At 31.2% G+C, this 21589-nt stretch overlaps 1 protein-coding gene across 1 annotated transcript; it reads right to left on the reverse strand.

The window, feature by feature from the left end:
* Positions 1-998: 998 nt before the first annotated feature.
* Positions 999-3481, reverse strand: HAT3 (homeobox-leucine zipper protein 3). Its single transcript, XM_022037052.2, has 4 exons — positions 3148-3481; positions 2467-2771; positions 2300-2379; positions 999-1627 (listed from the first exon to the last, which is right to left on the reverse strand). Exons 1-4 carry the CDS (start codon positions 3287-3289, stop codon positions 1327-1329), a joined length of 828 nt encoding a protein of 275 aa, XP_021892744.1. The 5' UTR covers positions 3290-3481; the 3' UTR covers positions 999-1326.
* Positions 3482-21589: the final 18108 nt, after the last annotated feature.

Genomic DNA, 21589 nt, shown 5'->3' on the forward strand with positions numbered 1-21589 from the left:
TGATCTAGTACAGTTGCGCGAGAAATTTGAATATCATGTGTTGGCTGTGTGATTTGGTACAGGATGATTCAAAAAGCGTTTTGAAACATATGGCCCTTATGTGCGCGATGATATTGTGTATTTTGTATGTATGTTTTTGTGTTTAATTATGTATAGAAATTAAGATCTTTATGTAGGAAATAAATGAATTAGAAATGAAAAAGATTTGGAAAGAGTGTAGAGTATATGAACCCTAAGTACCTACTCGTTTAGTCTGAATCGAGAAGGGGAAGGTGCGTGTGTAGTTAAAGTTCAGCAGGCATGGTAAACTTGGACATGGATAGAGTTTGAAACCTACTCCAAACGTAAATAGGTGTTTGTGAGTGGGTCACCTAGCAAACGTACCTACTGTAACTATTGTAAAATTTGTGTGTGTATTATCCATATGATGGGAGGATCCATTTCGCATCTTGTCGCGCGATGAAATCTTAGATGTGATATTTAGAGTGTAAGTTTGATTTTAAATAAGAACAAGATTAAGTTATAAGAGTGATGATTAAAATATGTTTCGTGTGATGAATTCTGTTTTGTTATATATTTTGATTGTGATGTTTTCTTGATTATAAATATTATTGTATTTTACACATTGCGTGAATGTATGTACGTAAATCTCTGTTATAAAATTATTTTGTTTAGTGAACTCGTAAAACTCATCCTCAGAAAGTCAAATATTATAAATTAATTTAGATGTCTCGATGATTATGTGTAAATAAATAATTATCTAATCATAAAAAATATGTATTAAAACGTAATTCTGCTGTATATTTATTATTTATCTATTCCATTAATTGAAAATATTATGTTAACGTCTGTTATTGAAATTCGAACTATTACATAATATAATTAAATTTTAATAAATTTATTATATTTTCAAAAAATTACGGGACCTTAAAAATTTAATCAAAGTTTTTATTTTTAAAAAAAAATAACAAAAAAAATTTTCAAGCAATCTAGAAAACTAGATAAATAAACTATTTTATATAAGCTTAGAATATATTACCATCTAGTAAAACAATATAATAAATCGATCATGGAAAAAATTAAAGAAGACAACCAAAATATCCTTTTTCTTGTTACAACATAATTATTTCCTAGAAATTAAAATCTCCCAAAAATTATCCATCACCTTTCTTCATGTCAAATCACAAAACAGAATTTAAAAGACTTACTACAAACATGAAATTCCTTCCCCACTTCTTCACCCTTTACAACACCCTTTTTTCTTCTTTCTCTAATCAAACCAAGAAAGAAGCCAAAATTATCAACGTTCAATCTGATAATGAGCAACTAAGGACGATGGTTGGGAATAGCTGGCCATGGGCTAATGGGCACGGAGCGTTGAGAACTGGGTCCAGTCGTGGCGGCTGCGGAAGATGCCGAGGATGATGAGGAGGAAACTGCAACTCGCTCGCAAGATGGGCACATAGTGAGAGTAGTGGGAGGAGTCATGTGCATGTAGAGATGTGGAGAAAGTTTGAGTGCTCGCAGTTCCTGCACTTCCTTCTGTAGACGCCTGTTCTCCTCTGTTAGATTCTCACAACACCTCTTTAGGTACTCGCAGTCAACTTCTGTTTGCTTCAACTTGGTTCTGGCACCAACCAAATTCATTCTCTTCTATCAATATTCTTCTAAATTTCTTTCGGAGATAAAAAAAGGAATATGCATCAAGTGTATGAGGTCTAAGAGGACATTCATGTACAAAATATTTACATCTCGGTTATAACATTAATAAACTTCTCAAAATCACCCCCCACCCAACCCATATATGTAGTGATGACCCGAAAAGATGTATTCACACCAATCTTTTAATAATTCCTGATCGTATCCCCCCTACACACAAATCATCCCTTCTCACACCCATCAAAAAAAAAAAAAAAATCCCAAGCCCAAGCCCAAAGTTCATAACCCCAAGTGTTCCCGCAACAATCCAATTGACCAAATATTTATACACACACACACACCACCTGAGCATGTATATTCTTCTAAAATAAAATTTAGAGTGCCCAATTAACCCAAATTTCTGTCATGGAAAAAGGGTTTTACCATATTAAATAAATAATGTTTAGTTTGGATATTTTAAATCCCTTTTTAACTAGAGTTATTCAAGGGAAGCTAACAAATTAGGCAACCTCACAATCAATTTCTTAAGTTCAAACAAATCATTAAAAAGCTGGCTATAAAATCCTACCAAATCTTCCTAGATGAAAACGACGATTCCATCTATCACACCACCATTAATGTTTAATTTAATGTATCTTACCTTGCCCTCCTGTTCTGGAACCACACCTCCACTTGCCTCGGCCTCAGATTCAACTGCTTTGCCAACGCCAATTTCTGCTTCTGAATACACCAAAAAATTCGAAGTCAAAATCAAAATCAAAATCCCATTAAAACAAGCCCTAAATCCTGAACCGAAATTCAACTCACGGGATTAAGAGTGCTGTGCTCCTTGAATGTCTCCTCCAGCACCATTGACTGCTCTTTGGATAATCTGAGTTTCTTCCTGGAAGCGTCGCCATTGCCGCCGTCTTCATCGTCACTGCCGCGCGAGCAAGAAGTCCTTTCAGCCTCATTCTCTTCTCCTATGACCTCCCTCTCGCTTCGCTTCCCACTTATGCTAGACACAGTGCTGTTGGGCGATGAAACTCCGGTCTCCTCCTCATACTCCACAGCCGATGGAACTCTGTTCACGTCTATACCACGAAATGATGGTCTCCCATCTGCGTTGCCCTCTGAATTTATGGCATTTCGGTAATTTAATTGAAAACCAATGGCATTTGTATTTCATAACACGCTTCAGTGAATGCAATAGCACGAGTCCACAACATCCAAAACTCATCATAATAGAACTCTTTCATGCTTAAATTTTCTCGCAATGACTAATAAATATTTGATAAGAAATATTCCCGGTTGAAATGGAATGATATAATTATATGATATATGAGATTAAAACGAGATATGGATTCCACCAGATCTGCACGAAATCACTTGAAAACAGATGACGGAGTTCATATAAAAGAAGTTGGACAGAAGAACTAGCACATCAACGGCGGAAAAATCATAAGATCAGATTAAACCCGTTTCCAGAATAAGGGGAAGAAAACATACCAGATGAGTGAAACAGTTCATTCCATATAGTCTTTTGTTGGTTAGACGCCAAAGGTGTCATGAGATTCAACTTGAGAGATGACTCGTTTAGCGCACCCCCCAAGCTTAAACTCAATCCCAGATCATCGTCTCTCTCACCCATATTCTCCCAACGTTTCTTTTATCCGTCTATATTATCCTTTCAAACAAAACCAACCAAACTCGTTCTCTTCTGGTGTTTGGACGGCGAAAAAACAAGATGGAAAGAAAGGATTTGAGCAGGTAGAGTCACAGAGTCACAGCCATTTCTCCTCTATGCAGCAGTACATACGGCGGAAGGGTAGGCCGAGTGTATATAAACAGATATATATATATATATATATATATAAAGAGACTGTGGGTGTAGATTCAATGATGACTTGTGTCAGATGGGTTTAGATTTTTAACCGTGGTTAAAAGTAAGAGGGTGTTTAAACCTTTTTAAACCAATGGGTTAAAGGCATTATTAACTTGGCTTAAAAAGCGGCTTTCTCGGCGGTTGACCGTTGACTGCAGGAAAGGCTGCTACGCTGGGTGTTGGGGGGGGTCCCACATGGTGTTGTAGGCCACGCGCGGGGGGAGGAAATCATGAGTTGATGATGTTAATCATGTGGTGTCACGTGGGACCCATGACGTGACTTTTAGGGTACATCAAATCAGGAGGGGCGCGTGGGGGAGATTGGCGGTGGGCTCAAAATGGGTCCTACGCTGATCGTAGGTTATGCTGCATGCATGGGTTTATTACCTGTTGGAAGGGAACACGCATATATGGTGTTTGAAAAATATTAATTGCTGTAATTAATTAATATTCAATGCTCCAATTAATTAAAAAGAAAGTTATTATTACTAGTCAAAACTAACAACGTTTAAATCATAATTAAGGAATCATAAATGTTAATACTTTAACAGTAAGTAGTAATTGCAGATTGATTTGAATCCCAATTCCATCACAAAACCGTATTACACGCTTACTCCATTTACTTTTAATTAATCTATATCTATATATATATATTTTTTTTATAAAAAAAAAAAAGAAGGAAAATTTGAAGTTTTACTATTTGTTGCATAAATATTTTAGTTTAAACAGTAAATTAATTTTTGGAATGCAAAATGCGTTCATGAACAAATTGATGTAAATTTGGTTGGAGAATATGCTTTAAAGAAATTACAGTGAATTAAATGAAAAGATATTAAAAGAATTATTGAGCATGTATAGAGTCATCTCTTGTTACTTAGATTCAATTTTTGTTTTGTATTAATATAAACTTGGTTGAATAATATCATGGTCTATGATTATAATTATATATTGTGTAAAAATTTTCGTGTTATTCAAGTAACATAAAGTAGAAGAATATACTAGTTGATTCATTGTGACTTGTTATTCTTAAATGTTCTTTCAATTAAACAAGAATTATTGCTCATTCTCGTGAATTTTATATCTTTCATATCGTTTTTATTTTACCTTTTTTTCTTTTCTATGTTATCTAATATTATTGAATGTGGATATACACATTTTTAATATTATTTTATTCATAAAAAGTTCTATTCTCTCGTTGTTGCGACCAGTGCTTATTTGCACGCGCGTGAACTGACCTAACAATTAAGGAAATGATACCTCTCTAAGCATATGAGAATTTATTCAAATCTTATAAAAGAAAAATATATAACGGGAGTCATTTCGGTTGTATTTGGTAGAAGATCCAACCCTCAAGGATTTATTTAGTGAGGGAAAAAAAGGTTGCTCTTTAAAAGCTTTCTCGTCCCTCTCCCTACGATATAGTAACACGTCCCTCTTTGACTTCCTAATCACAAAATTATATCAAATGATCCTTACTCTCTCTGCTTTACTCTTCCATTTTCAACACAAATATTCTATGAGACATTATAATCACAGTTCCATTTCATTGCATTTTCTTAATTGATAAACTGGTTCCAAAAATCTTTTAGTTTTATTCTTACTTTAGTTTTGTCCATATCTTGGTATCAATTGCAACATTATTATTGTTGGTTCTTTTTTTTTCAGTTAGAGTTGGTTAACAGTTTAAGACTGTACTCCTTGATTTATATTGTGTTATATATCTCTATTGGTTGGGCTATTAAGATGTTTTGATATGCTTCCTTATTTGTATAATATTTTAACCTTCATTCCTACCGCTTTACTTTATTCATGCAATGCATTAATTTGAATTGTGATATTTAGTTTTTATGTTATTTAAGTGGTGTCTTATTTGTTCTCATAATAATAAGTGTTAGACGAGTTTCATTTTTACTTGCTCATAAGTGTTTATGATTTGACACTCAATTTGTTAATTAAATATTAAATTTTAAGTTGTAGTACACAATGATAATAAGATTTAAGGACTTGAAGCCATCTTATACACTATTACAAGATCACAATTCAACCTAATTACTACCTAGTTGCTTCTCAAGCCGACATTAATCTTCTAAAGTAAATTCTTTTTTTGCCTTGTATAAGCCTTATATTGTATACATTTATGACGATAAATGTCTCCACCTTGTCTAAGCCTTATTTTCTACATTATTTGTTAGTGTAAATGAGAAGCATTTACAAAAATAATCTTATTTGATATATTATATTTTCAAGATAATAAATGGGGAAGTACACAATAATCAATTCCTTTTTTCAAGAAGAATTCTCAAATCCTTGAATTTGATGTACTCACTTTAACTTCAATTCCATATGGACCTTCATCTTTACATAATTTAGTCTAAAATCTAGAAAATTCGATTTCAAAACATCATTTATTGATAAAAAGACAACTCTTCAATATCATCCAATTAAAGCTCTTTCATTTGATTGTGAGAAATTTCACATATCATCTTTGGATTTGATCTTGGAAAACACACCACAAATATATTATCCTTTTAACCAACAATAAGAAACTTTGAAGAGCTTATATCAAAGCTAGATCATATAACATCCTTTTCAAAGTTATTCATTAGGTAAAAATAATCAATTTTAACTTATATTTAGTTCAAGCTCTTTCCTAAAATGGGTAAAATACTTTCAATATCAAACATGTAACCTTTGTCTTCCTTATTCTCTATTTAGTAAATCAAATAGAGGAGTTGATTTTAAAGATTCATTTATGAAAGATCTCATACATGGACGAAAAAGGTTAATAATGGGTGTCGCAACAAAACCACGAGAAGGCTATCCAAAAATATTAATATTCATACAAAATTAAGATAAAGTATTAGCTGGTCCAATTGGAAACAAAATTAGACACTAGTATATACATTAATCAATATTCAAATATTTGAGTCCAAAATAACTAAGGATATGAACGTGTCAGATACTTATTTTATAGTATAGACTATTTAACATTTAGATTGCATCAATTTTATTTGTGTATTAGCCAAGGTGTGACATCTCAAATGCTAATTAAGGTAAATGAGTGTCAAATATAGAAACAGAATTACGAGTGCATGATAAAATTTTATGCAGCAGAATAAATTAATACAAATCATTGACAAATATGTATGAGTTCCAATTACATACATATAACTGAAGCCAGAAGTGGCTACAAAATTCAAAAAACGAAAGAGAGCCACTTCTTTCACTATACTATTGGACTCATCAAAGTGCAGGAACGATCATGCACTCAAGTTTTGTGGATTCACGGATCCTCATAAACTTTAATAAGTAGGTCAGTTTGTGGTTTCTCATTTTCTTCATCATCTGGGAGGGCAGGGAAAAAGTGAGTTTCATATACTCAGTAAGGAAAATAGTATTTAAATAACATCGTAAGGTTTTAAATATGAATTATTCTAACATAAATATTTACTATTTGGTTACTTCATAAACTTATCTTACATTATGAAAACAGTACGTTAATAGAAGTAAAACAAACATATATCATATCAAATAATAAAGAAAATCAAATAAATCATGAAATGCTCAAATTTTCATGTCATACTTTACGAAATCGTTACAACTTCTATTTCTGAAGACAGATACGGATTTCTAACTACCTATGTGAAATGACTATATCAAATATATATAACAATAATTTGCTCATGCACATTTCTGGCATGTCAAACTATGGTACAATCTATGACCACGATCGTACCAACCGTAGTGGTCCTATTATATACTCTATAGTCATAACAGTACTTAGCCAAAGGTGATCCCTAATAGATATTTGCATCATCACTCTCGTCAAATGGTACGCCGTCATCCACAAGGAGCAGTCTTCTTCCGTCTTTCCAAACCAGATGGGGAAGAGAGAAACAGATACTCCATATGGGGTTAGGAGAACAGTTAGCTCTCAGAGATAAAAAGTCTAATGAGACACTTGAAGTATTTATGCTTATTAATACAAATACACACTTTGGATCATTCATGCTTCATTCCACATTTCTCTTTCTCTTTCTTTTTTTGTGTTTCTTTTATTTTCCAGGTAACAATATTGAATTCATATTATTTTTATTACATACAAATTATCAAGTGTTTGTAAATCACATATAATACTTGAAATAAAAAACAATTCAGCTTATTAGACTTACAATCACAAAGGCGTGCAAAACGTGCAAAATCACAATTATCGTATTGAATAATTTTTCTTTTATCTAAAAATACCCCTTAAGACGCTTAAAGAAATAATAAATTCTTTACCGAAACCTTGATAATTTCTTCTACACCGTTCTTCTTTGCTTTCTCTCATTCTCTCTCTATATCACTCTTTCTCTTTCTCTCTCTCTCTCTAATTTTTGAAAATCGAAGAATGGAGGTGTAGAGAAGAATGGGAATGGAAGACCTTATTTATAGAAATTAAGAACCGTCGGATTCACGCCAAGTGGCAAAATCCAGTGAAGAGGGAAAAAATGCTTGGCACAAAAAACAAGGGAGGAAAGTCTCATCCACTGGCGGCTGCGGTGCGCCGCCTAAGGTGATAGCAGTGCACTGCCTGAGGCAATAATGGCCTGCTCGGTGCACTGCAGGCTAACCTGTAGGCGCACAGCCGACCTTGCCACGCACGCATGAGTTAGCCTGTGCTCGTGCTGGGTACCATGCACACAGGCCTATTATGCGCAAGCCCCAGCGCATAGGGGTCTATCTGCGTGCGAGGTGACGGGCAAACGCTCGCCTGCGCATGACAAGACGCACGCAAGGTCTGATCCCACGCCCTGCGCACAGATTGGACTTGCGCGTTATGCGCACGTCTCGTGCCTGCTATGCACACATGTGCTCCACAGTGCGCAGGTGCCCACGCTTGTAACTCCCCTTCCCTGCTTTGCCATTTTTACGAAATTTCATGTTTTCTTTTGTACTGAAATAAGATAAAGGAAAATAAATGCTATTAAATTAAAATTAAATAGAACTAATTAAAATTAAAATAATTAAAAATAGACAAAATTCACAAATTACGATAATAATTTACGGAGTAAATTAAATGAGTTCAATGTGACCTAAAAACCCAAATAAATTAGGTTTTTCAAATTAATTAAGCACAGCAATGGGCGGGATTTTACATAAGGTCCTAGTGTCTAATTTTATAATTTTTTTTACAAGTAGAATTAAAAGATTTGTATATGGATGTGATAAATTAAATATATACAAAGAGAAAATTACCAAATGAGATAAAAGATCCCAAAAATGATTTATAAGCACTTCTAAGTGAATCGTGACTAATCAAGAGTTGAATCCTCATAAGAATATTCACAAGTAATTTAGATAAGTAAATTACTTCTACCATCATGGGTCACAATGGAAATTTTTTGCCTTGCTTCATGTACATTCATACAATAGATAAATCACTTGGATTTGCGAAAGTCCATCTATCAAGGTCTTCCTAAGATGATAATTTGTGTGCATGCATGAAAAGAAAAGAAATTATGTCATCATAAACTAACCTTACTTTTATTTATTTCTATCTAGATACAATGGTTGTTAACCTAATCCAAGTGGATTCTCAAACTATTTTTAGAAAAATAGAATGATGATAAGGTGGATTTGGAGTGAATTTTATTAAATCTGAACTCAACCTACCCTTATAAGGAACAAACTCGAACCTACCCCAAACATGTGATAGGTTTGAATCTTTTTTATGTAAATTTTTTAATTGGTGACAGGTTTGCGGGTTACCCCAACCCATACTCGCTATAATTATATTTATATTAAACCATATTAATTAATATGTAGTAATATATATTAATTATATTTATCAATATAGATATAATTATATTTATCAATATAATATATTACATCTATTAATATAAACAAAAATATATTTATAAAAGTAAAAATTTAAATAAATATATATATTGGGTCAGATTTGGACAAGCTTTGGAAAGTCAAACCTAAACCTAACTTGAGTCGACCATCTTTTCCTACCAACTCGAATTCGACTAGATTTAAACTCCTACTTTAAAGACAAAAAAAAAAACAAATTAGATCATATGAGAACATGTTAGATTAAGTGAGTTCTGATATAAACTGTCATCTCTGTTTAAAATTTAAAAAAAAAAACATCTTTTTGTTCATTTAGAACCCTAGTTGTTTTATTAACCAACAACTTATGCATTCAAGGGGCCCCAACTTCCTACAAAGATATAATTGAAATAACAAGTGAATACTCTTGACAGATTTAACACTTAAATCATCATACGAGTTATTGTGTAATAAATATAAATAAAGATAAATATGATGCAATCTTACATTACCATATGTGTTGTCCTATGCCAAGGCAACCCAAGATGACGATGAATTGGGCTTTCTCAAATTTTATGAAGTTTTAAACTTATTCAAATACCTGACAATAAAGTATTTTTAATAGGTAACTTATATAATTAAGTAATGTTATGTAGCTAAATAAATTCAACTATGATCAAATTAATGCAACTCATGAAAAATAAATGTAATAAACTTAAATAAGAGTGAGGGAACTGATAGAGGTTCGACCCAACACGTGCCTTTGTCCTATCTTTAAATCTCTGACTTTAAGAGTTCAACTATCTTCAATAAATTCCTTACACAATTGTTGTTGATCAAGGTCCCTAACTTCATCTCTCACAAGTGTTTCTTCTAAATGCGTCACCCAAGAAATACCCCTCATTTCTTATAAAACCCAAATAGAATGGGTAGGAAAAGATGAAAGTTTGAACGAGATGACACTCAAAGATTTTAAATTTATAGCTTGAGAAGAGAAAAATATTTTTTGCTCTTTATTTTCAATCACAAATTCTCCAAAAGTTATAACAAATGAAGTGTATAATGATATTTATAGGTATAGATAGAAAAATACTAATAAGATGCAGTGTAGTGTTAGATATGGATATAAAATACTGTTAAAAAATAACTATTTCTTATTATTCTCTAAAAAAAATAAAAGTTCCCTAAAATTACTCCTCTAGGATTTTTCTACAAAAATGTTTTTTTGATTATTTTCTCTTAAATTTTTTTTCCAAATATCATGTTGAAGATCTTCAAAATGATTGAATTATACTCTTAATCCAAGGGTATGAGTTCTTTCTGTATAAGTAAAAATTGAAATGACTACTACTTATGAACCTTTCTCATGTTTCTCTTTGGTCATCATTTTCCTTCAAATTATTAAAGTTTTATATAGTTCCAATAATTCATTTTTTTTATAAAAAAAAAAAAAAAAAAGTTTAATTGGCTAATTTTAATTCTAATAGACAAATAATAAAAAAATATTGACGATGATTTTGAATTGAAATTTCTAAAAAGGAGATTTGTTTGTATTATCAAGTGATAACTAATTAAAATTAATAAGAAATGTTAAAAGTTGGGAAAATCCAAAATTCATAATCGGTTAAAATATCTTTTTTGTTTATTTTAAATTATTGTGAAATGCAGAATCTCTCCAACAAAAAAGATTCACGTGCAAAGTCACCTGTAGTTCCCACGTGTGAAGAGGTGGTCCCATATGACGCACGTGCGTGGGGCCTTGTCTCTCCATAACCAGACAACCACCTATCTACAATCATTGCCGGATTCCTTCCATCACATCCACTTCTATTTTGTTGAATTAACATTTTAATTTTCTTTTTGTCCAAAAAGATATTAATTACGTCCGACAACAATAATAAATATTATTAATTATTCAAAACAGTCCATTTTATTAATTTAAATTACCAAAATATCAACCCATGCTATGATTTGGGTACGCCTGAGCCACCTAATACTCGTAATAACTCTAATTTTTTTTATACTTTTTGTAAAAGAAATACATGCATAAACCTTGTATTTCCATAATAATAAGGTACAAAACAATGTCTATTGTGACCAACAAAACTCTCACTTCACCACCATTTAACAGTAAAATAATTTAAGGAAAATAATTTTATGCAACGATTTAAAATAAAAAAAAAAATTACATCATTTATATATTTAATATCCATAAAACTTGTCTAATACTTCAAAATAGATACTTGCAGCAGAAGAAATAAATAATCTTAAATTATTATTAAAATAAAATTCTTAGTAAATCCCCCCACTATTCACATCTCAATTATTTTCTATATTGTATTCTTTATACTTGATTCTAGGTTCATTTTTATTCATTTTTTGTTTTATTAATAAAGTTCTCAAGCTCAAGCATTTACTTTTCTAGTTAGAGACCAACGTCTTGGGGCTAACGTGGGTTCTGCTCAAGGGCCTACGGGTTTAGGTAAATATTTAATGCGTTCCCCTACTGGAGAAGTTATTTTTGGAGGAGAAACTATGCGTTTTTGGGATCTGCGTGCTCCTTGGTTAGAACCTCTAAGGGGTCCTAATGGTTTGGACTTGAGTAGGTTGAAAAAAGACATACAACCTTGGCAAGAACGTCGTTCTGCGGAATATATGACTCATGCCCCTTTAGGTTCTTTAAATTCTATGGGTGGCGTAGCTACCGAGATCAATGCGTGATGTCATTCTACCGGTACAATCAATGGCAATAAAGATCTTTTCTACCATATGGAACATCACATATCATATATCGCATATCACTTATCACTTTTTCAATAAACTCAAACACAGAACGATCATGTGTGGGATTTTCCAGTCACGTCTAACTAAGACTATATTTATGGGCAGAGTTCACCTCTATTCACTTACCACTATGGCTACACATACACCATCCCATCTTTGATACTCATTAAATGAGTTTTCATGTCTTTCAATTGTTATTTTTTATTTCACCACACTACTACCTTTTCTATTTTGTGATTTAATTATCTTTAAGGTTCCTTCATTTTCTTCATTAATGTTATCTTACGTTAAGTTAGCTTCCTTTCTTATTATATTCTTAAGTTGAAGTCAACCCACTATTTTATTGAAAATTTTCTAAATGTGTTCCCTAATCCTAGTTTATCTCCCTTTTCTTCAAAAGAAATCAACAATATCTAATATCATATACATTTTTCAAAATGAAAACGAAATACATAGAGAAAACATTAAAGAAAGAAACTCAAATAAAGGAACTAATGTAAAATCAGAATAAAAACCTCCTCGAAATCTTGTACACAATCATTAATTATATAAAAAAATTTCGTTAGATGCCATTAATTTATCCCTTAAACAGGTTAAAATTATATTTTAAAGCACAAATACACTTACCTCCTTCCCACCTAAATCTTTTTCTCACGAAATTGTCTATGAGATACAAGATCGACCTGACATATTAATATCCATCTCAGGTTAGTGGTGAGCAAACATATCATAATTTCATACCCTATACTAACTTTTGACCCTAACTCTAAACAAAGAAAACAAATTATCGGACTAAAATTAAACAAAATTTAATTAACCCTAAAGCATTATAAAAATTAAGGGTTTTTGAACTCACCTACACAAATGGGTTTCAGAAACTGCTCAGGTTCGTGGTCTTAGTGGCATTTCATCTCAACCGATAAGCCAGGTCCACGGTCTTCTCTAACTGTGGTTATCATTCGAATAATTTTCTCGTTTATAAATAGAAAACACGCGCGTTAAAATTTTTTGAAATAAACATAATACTCCAGGAAAAACTAATTTTTCCTGGAACATGCGATCTTAAATGTCGGAGTCACCACACACCACCGTACGTGTGTCACCGAGATCAGCACAAACCGTCTCACATGCCATCGTTGGGATCACCATGTGCCATCCATGCATCATTGCCAGGATCACCATGTGCTGTTGCACATAGATCTGCGTCTTCACACATATTTAACCGAAAGAACACCATGGATCTAGCCTTCCTCTGGTATGCACGAATATGGAAAATGCGTACAAATCGATCGTTTGCCATATGATGTGCATCAGAAGTAAATCTAGTCGCGCTGCACACCGATCTTCTTTTCTGGCTAGCCTGTCGTGAATTCCTCTCATTCTCTCAGCTTTGTCGGCCCTTGGTTACCTATCACACACCTTATGTTCTCTCCCATCAAGTCCCTTCTCCTCTTCCTTGGTGTGTCAGATCTCTGTAACACCCTGCCCATTGTTGTGCTTAATTAATTTAGAAAATCCTATTTGTTCGGGCCTTTAGCCGTATCAAACTTATTTAAATTACACCGCGTATTATTTATCGTAATTTGTAAATCTGGTTGATTTTTAATTATTTTACTTTTATTTAATTTTATTTAATTTTAATTTTTATTATTTAATTTTATTTAATTTAATTTTAGAAAATTAGAAAAAATCAGAAAAACGAAAAAATGAAAAAAAATCATGCGGGGAAGCAGAGCTACCCGCACGGATGGCGCACACTATGCGCGCACGCATGCGCACACAACAGGCGTGGGACATGCGCACAACGTGCACATCCCATCCGCATACACGCACACACGGGACATGTCCACCCTCGCTGCCAGTAGAGGAGGCCTACCTCCCTCGTTTTTTCGTGCTGAATATCTTTTTCTCCTCTCTCTTCACCAGATTTTGCCACTTGGCATGAATCCGATGGTTCTAAAATTCTATAATAGGTCTTCCTATCTCATTCTTCCCCACACTTTCATTATTCCATTTTTCTAGACTTAGAGAGAGAAAAAGAGTGAGAGAGTAATCTAGTGAGAGAATGACGAAAAGAAAATAGGAACGATGAAAGAAAAAATATCAAGATTTCGATAAGAAATTTAATATTTCTTTCAACATCTTAAGGAATATTTTTAGATAAAATAAAATTACTAAACATGATTATTGTGATTTTGCCTGCTTGTATGTCTTTGTGTTTATAGTTCACATAAGTCGAATTGTTCTTATTTTCAAATATATTATGTGAATTATAGACACTTGATGATTTGCATATAATAAAATATAATATAAAATCGGTATTATTGCCTGGTAAAAATAAAGAATAAAAAAAGAACAAGAAAAGAGAAAAGTGGAATGAAGCATGAGTGATCCGAAATATATATCTATATTGACATGTATATTGCATCAAGTGTCTCGTTAGACTTTTTATCTCTGAGGGGTATATGTTCTCTTAACCCTTCAAGATATCTGTTTCTCCCTCCCCCATTTGGTCTGTAAAGACATAAGATGACCGCTTCTAGTGGATGATGGTGTACCATCTAACGAGAGTGCTAACGCGAATATCTGTTAGGGGTCATTCTTGACTAAGTACTGTCGTGACTGTAGATATCTTATAGGGCCATTATGGTTAATACAACCGTGATCGTAGATCGTGTCACAGTTTGGACAGCCAAAAATGGGCCTGAACAAATTGTTATATCTGTATCTGATGCGGTTATTCCACTTAGGTAGTTGAAAATTTGTATTTGCCTTCAAAGATGGAAGTTGTAATGATTTCGCGAAGCATGACACAAAAATCTGAGCATTTTATAATTTATTTAATTTTATCTATTATCTGGCATGATGTATGCTTGATATGTTCATATTAATGTACTATTTTCTTAATAAATAAATTATTTTCATAATATAAGATCTATCTACGAGGTGGCCAAATGATAAGCTTTTAAGTTAAAATAATTCACCTTTAAAACCTTACAATATTAATTTAATACTAATTTTCTTACTGAGTATATGAAACTCACTCTTTCCTTGCCCCCCTCGCCCCCCTAGATAAGGAAGAAAATGAGGAACAGCAAGCTGACCTACCCTTGAAATTCTATGAGGATCCCGTGGATTCACAAAATTTGAGTGCATGATTGTTTCTGTACTCTGATGAGTCCAATAGCATAGTGAAAGAAGTGGCATTTTTTTGTATTTTATTTTTTTATTTTTGCATTTTATAGTCACTTTAGGCTTCAGTTATATGTATGTAATTTGAACTCATATATATATCTGTAAGAGATTTGTGTTAATTGTTTCACTGCATAAAATTTTATCATGCACTCGTTATTCTGAATTTGTATCTAACATCTATTTGCCTTAATTAGCACATGGGATGTCACAATCTCCTTCTCCTTTATTATTATTATTTTTTTTTATATTTTTTTTCTTCTTCTTCGCCGACATCTTTTCTTCTCTTACGCAGCAGTAATCATTCGATCGTTCTTCCCCTCTTTCCCGATCGGTGGCAATTCTCTTCTCTCTTACCAGATCGACTGCTCGAGCTCTCTTTTTCTTTCTCTCCCTCTGTAGCTCAGGTTATCTCCTCTTTAGAAGAAAACTCGATTAGGGTCTCTTTAAATATCCCTTTTTTTAGCTACCTGATCTTTTCTCCTCTAGATATAGACCATCCATTTATTTCAAGCAGGATGAGATCAGAACCGTCTGCTTAGGCCAAATGAAATCTGACTCATCTGTTGTAGAAAGGATCTCGACTACTCGATAAAAAATCTCATCAAATCTCAGCCATTCATTCCTTGATTGCTCCTAATCGCACGTTTAACATCTTTCCTTTCCACCTTCCAATCCGTGTACCTACCTTCCCCTGCTGGCTGTGTGGTTGACCATGCATGCAGGTTAACCTGTGTGGTTGCAATGCATTAGCTCTTAGTTGGCATGCGAACAAGTCAGTAACTAACGGGGCCTGGTTTTTGAAAATCATTAAATGGCCCTAAATCATGTAATTTTATTCATTTGGGTCCTTGTTTAATTATAGAAAGGCCCAAACTTCCAAATTTGTTTTCAATTTAGTCTTTTTTTTCCAAATTTAATTGATTTTCAATGTTGCTATTTAAAATTTAAAGATTCCAGGATTCTTATTAAACTTTTAAAATACCTAAAAGGCGTAAATAAATTCTTCAAAGCATGAATTTACTCAAATTTCTAATTTATATAAACCTGGGTGTTACATCTATAATTATTAGATATGTGTTGATATTTCTACAATTCACTACATGATAAACTAGATCAAAATATAACATTGTAAGTTTGCTAATTAATTAGGATTATGATATACCTGAAATTCAAGGAAAAGTGAGTAACATGTTAAAAAAATAATTCAAAAAATGTATATAAGACAATAATAATAAACTACATAAGAGAAAGATTCATTTTTATGTCTTAGAAGAAGGAGAAGTCAACTTGAATCTGTAAGCCTCATCAACACTATTCCGTCAACCCTCATCATCATAACTAGGAAAGAGGGATATATCAACTCTTGACCTCGTCAACCCTTGTCCTAAACATGTAAGATTGGAAAATTTTGTTAAGTATACTTGCTCATGAAATTTCTAGCTTAATACCACATATTATGCACCAATTTTATATACTAATATTACATATATATATATATATAGCAATTTTTGATTATTAGAGTTAAGACCATTTTTCTTAAGTTTAGGACAACTTAAGAAGGGAGAGTGAATTCATTTATTAAAATCTTAGACTTTTAAGCACATTTCTCAACTCTTTCTTTTACACAAGTCTCGGATTGAAAAATACAAGCTACTTAAATATATTTTTCTTTATTATTTAATTACATAAGAATTTATAACTAATGAAGTTTGTTTATGTTACTCAAGTACTTACAGAAGATAAAGATGATATGCAGAAGTCTAAATGAGAGTGCATGTGACCAATTTAATATATGTATATATGATGTGAACAGTAATGTGATATTATATATTGACAACAATATAAAGTAAAAAGGATAGGAAAAAGAATGCAATATCTTTTATAGAGGTTCAATCATATCACTACGCCTATTACATTTTTCTCAAGGCAACTATTAAGTTTTCACTACTTTCTTTAAAATATTATAACAAGCTAGTTGGTTAGCATCTAGTTCACCAATAATTCGTGTTCTATCGAATACTATAACTTTTTCATCAAGTTGTCAAACTCACCTATCACTCATGTTCTATTGGATACAACAATTTGTTTATCAAGGTGTCAAGTTTACCTATCACTTGTTTTGCATAGAACATTATAGCTTGTCTATCAAAGGGTCAAGTTCACTTATTACTAGTACTTCACTAAACACTATAACTTGCTTATTAAGGTGTCAAGCTCACCTATTACATGTGTTCCCTTGAACACTATAGCTTATCTATCAACGTGACAAGCCCACCAAAGATCTTTTGTGTTCCTTCTACATAATGGTTACAAAAGATTTTCACAAACATTTCTTACAATGCCCCAAAAGAGTAAGAATACAAAAATTATAGATTTCACTCCTCAATAATAGATGTACAAATGAATAACTCAATTAGAAGCTTGACGAAGGCTTAAGATAATTAAAAAGATTATCCTTTTTGAATTATACATTTATGCATAATGTCCCTCTTGTTTGAAATTTGTTAGAGATAGTTTTCATAAAAAGAAGATAAAAAGTCATTAGAGACAATTAAAATTAGTTTGACCTCCAAAAAGTGCTCTATAATTTTTTTTCCAAAATATATAGGAAATTCTCTATCATGTATATGAAACATTGACAACTTAACTTTAAAATGACGGTTTTATATGAAAAAACTATTTTAACACTGTTTTTCGTATTACCTCTTTAATATTTTTTTTCTATATATTTAATGTTCAAAATAATATTTTGACTCAAAAACCATTATGAGACATGGTAAGATATAACTTAAATGCATGATCAATCACATATAACGCTAAACACATTTTTCTATGTGTTTCGAGTTATGTTATGCTGAATTACTCTAAGGTTATATCAACCTCTAAAGTTGATATTTTTTAAGCATATAGAGGTGATTTTTCAAATCAAATATGCTATTGCACAAATATATAGAGTAAAACTTCTTTTTTTTTTCAAATTCTTTATATGTAAATTTCATTTCAAAAATGATTTTGCGAACCATCTTTCACAAAATCTCTTTAAAAATATTAAAATTTTAAATTTGAGAAAAAATGGTATTTTTAAACGTATTTTTTTTTAAGAAAAAAATTTCTTGAACCTTAAACCATGAGGTTATTAGTTCTATAACAAAGATTAACAATTTTAAATGTTTCACTCTCTCAACTTCAATTGTTGGTCTTCTCTTTGATGCTCTTATTTCATTCTATTCATTTAGCTTTATTCAAGCCTTTCATGTTATCTCAACAACTCCTAATGCATCATTAATGGAAAATAAGTTTGTCATAACTCAAAAGCAATTATGTTACTATATTTTGTTCAAGAAAGGTATATCACTTAAAAATTAGTTGAAGTCGAGTGATACGTCTCCTAAGGTTGAGGACGTGACATTAATGTGGAAGGATTGATTTCTTTGCTTCATATTACATAGTCATGTCAAGTAAACATAAACAATCTTAGGAAATAGCAAACTTTTATGTAGTAGTTTTGCTAAAGCTTCTAAAAATCTATCAAAAATATGGTTGTTTCCCTAAATTTACCATAAAAGATCATAAAAAAGAGTACCTTGCCCATGAACAATTCTTATCCGCTATTAATCATCAACCTATTGGCTCGAAGTCTATGATAACCAGGGGGGTGAATTGGCTTATTAAAATTTTAAGACTTTTAAACAAAATTCCCAACGTTCTCGCTTATGTGATGTTTAAACTATGATAGATAAGTTCATTTATATGGTCAGGTCTACTATTTAATGTGTATAAGATTGTTTGAATGTCATTGAAGTTTATTTTTATTAATTAAGTTCTTACAAATAATAGTGATAATATGCATAAGACTAACAACTGAGAGTGTGTGTTAGTATCTTTTTAAGTGTGTAAGTGTAATGTGAGTAGAAAAATTTTGATGAGCAACAATTAAAGTAAAGAGGAAAGAGAAGATGATAGTACAAATTCTTTTATAGAGATTCGACCACACCACTTGTACCTACATCTCTTTCTCAAGATAATTACTTGAGATTCCATTACTTTCTCAAAAGAATTAGGACAAATTAGTTGTTTATGGTGTCTAACTCACCAACTACTCGTGTTCCTCAAAATACTATAATTTGTCTTTCAAGGTGTTGAACTTACATATCACTTGTGTTACTCAAAACTATACCTTGTCTATAAAGGACATCATGCTCACCTTTCACTTTTATCCTCCATACAAGAGGTCTCCAAAGGTCTCCATAAACTTATTATAAATTGCACTATAAAATAAAGATGAAGAGTTTACAACTTTTTCTCTAAAAGAATATATTTACGAATGAAAAGTTCACTTGGGGTTCAATGGAGGCTCAAGAGAATAAATATCTTTTTTTTTATTTCACTTTTTTCGCTCAAAGTCTGCCACTTTGAAATATGCTTGAGGCACGTATTTGTATATAAAAGTGCCTAAAAGTAGTTAGAGACAATTGAATTCAATTTGGCCTGTAAAAAGGTGGTGCAGAATTTTACTCAAAATGTGCAAGAAATTTCATATGATGTATTTTAAAACACTAACAACTTAACCTCAAAATGATAATCAACTCTTATAAGCTGATTTTTCTTAACATATTTTTTTCTAATGACACGTACTAATCTTAACTGACAATTTTAAAACCTCATTTTTCTAGTACTTTTAATGTTCAAAAAAAATATTTTTATTAGAAAACTACGAGAATTCGTACTAAAATACGAAATAAATATACAACTAATCACAAGTAACATTGAAAACGTTCTTTTCTATGTATATGTGGAGTGTTATGCCAAATCTCTTCTCAAGTCGTATTAGTTATTTAGGCGATATCTTTTGAGTATATAAAAGTAATTTTTTAAATAATATATGCTGATGCACAAATAAATATTTTCATCAAATATTTTGCTTTCAAAATTTCTTTAATTTATAAATATTATTTCAAAAAACTTAAGAATTATTTTTTACAAAATTAATCTCTTTAAAAATAATGAGAAATTGACTTTCGAAACTTTGATATTTTTTAGAGATTTTTCAAATAAAATCTTATTGAGTCTTGAATTGTGAGGTCCCTAATTACCAAAAAAATAAATAAATCTAAAAGAAATTTACTCTTGTTATTCATTTGTTTATTTTCTTGTCAGTGCCATTTGTCGTGTGTATATATATATATATATGTATAATCAACTGTATTAACAATAAAGATATTAAAAATTCTATTGTATCATTAAATTAATTAATCAGAGAGACTTACAATTGTTTTAATCACTTCCATAACACTGAATTAATGAGTGGCAATTGATTATCAACAAACAAAAAGTCCTGTCTGGCTTGCAAAAGATATAAAGAGACCAGAACAAAAGTCGTAGCTTTAAAAGAGAATCCTGTTTTCTATATATAATTGTGACATAAAAAGCAACTGAATATAATTGCAAGTGAGAGAATACTATATATATATATATATATATATATATATGTATATATGCATTCATGTATATGTACATATATACGGGTGAAGGACTTATTCTTCTTTCTTCCCAAATGCATGACTAAAAGCTCTTAAAAAATACAAATAAAAATATTAATCATCAGTTTAATAATTTAATTAACAAAATTAGTCCCTTGGTAACCATAAGTCAATTTAAGAATAAAACTCTTTAAAAATATATCTATATATTATTCTATTCTATGTACTTAAGTAAATAATAGATACATATATATATAGGTTAATTAATTATAAGACAAATAAAAAAGGTACATAAACTAATATACCTCTGGCTAGGATTGGTGTTTAATAAAGTTGTGTGATACTGGAATCACTGTGATTGATATATATGACTGCCACTAATATTATTTTCACATATATATTTATACACAATTGTATATATAGATATAAATATAAATATAGATATAGTATGGTTCGTAGCATCTCCATGCACAGATAATTAATGACCCTCCAAATAGTCATAGGTTTTTCTTTTTAGTAAATTTTATACATTCATTAATTAATCATGTGATATATATATATACACCAAATACAATATAACAAAAATAACCTCTAAATAAAGGTACATATCAAAATATAATTTTATTCATAATTTCTTATATAAAAAATTAATATGTTAACTATTTAACTAAGTAGTAGTAAATAAATAATCATGAATTTAGTATTAATAAATTAATTTATTAAATATAATTTTTTAATATATGCTTTTAAATCATTCTCAAAAAATATTTATTTACAATTTATTTAAAAT

This window comes from Carica papaya, chromosome 5 (genome assembly GCF_054855325.1).
Source record: "Carica papaya isolate Zhongbai chromosome 5, ASM5485532v1, whole genome shotgun sequence".
NCBI classification, from domain to species: Eukaryota; Viridiplantae; Streptophyta; class Magnoliopsida; order Brassicales; family Caricaceae; genus Carica; species Carica papaya.

Excerpts from the sequence above, each read along its gene's own strand:
- HAT3 (XM_022037052.2), bottom strand. The coding sequence starts at position 3,289 with ATGGGTGAGAGAGACGATGATCTGGGATTGAGTTTAAGCTTGGGGGGT. Across the intron at positions 2,772-3,147 it reads TGAACTGTTTCACTCATCTG|AGGGCAACGCAGATGGGAGA; the intron begins GTATGTTTTCTT and ends CCATAAATTCAG. Across the intron at positions 1,628-2,299 it reads TTCCAGAACAGGAGGGCAAG|AACCAAGTTGAAGCAAACAG; the intron begins GTAAGATACATT and ends GGTTGGTGCCAG.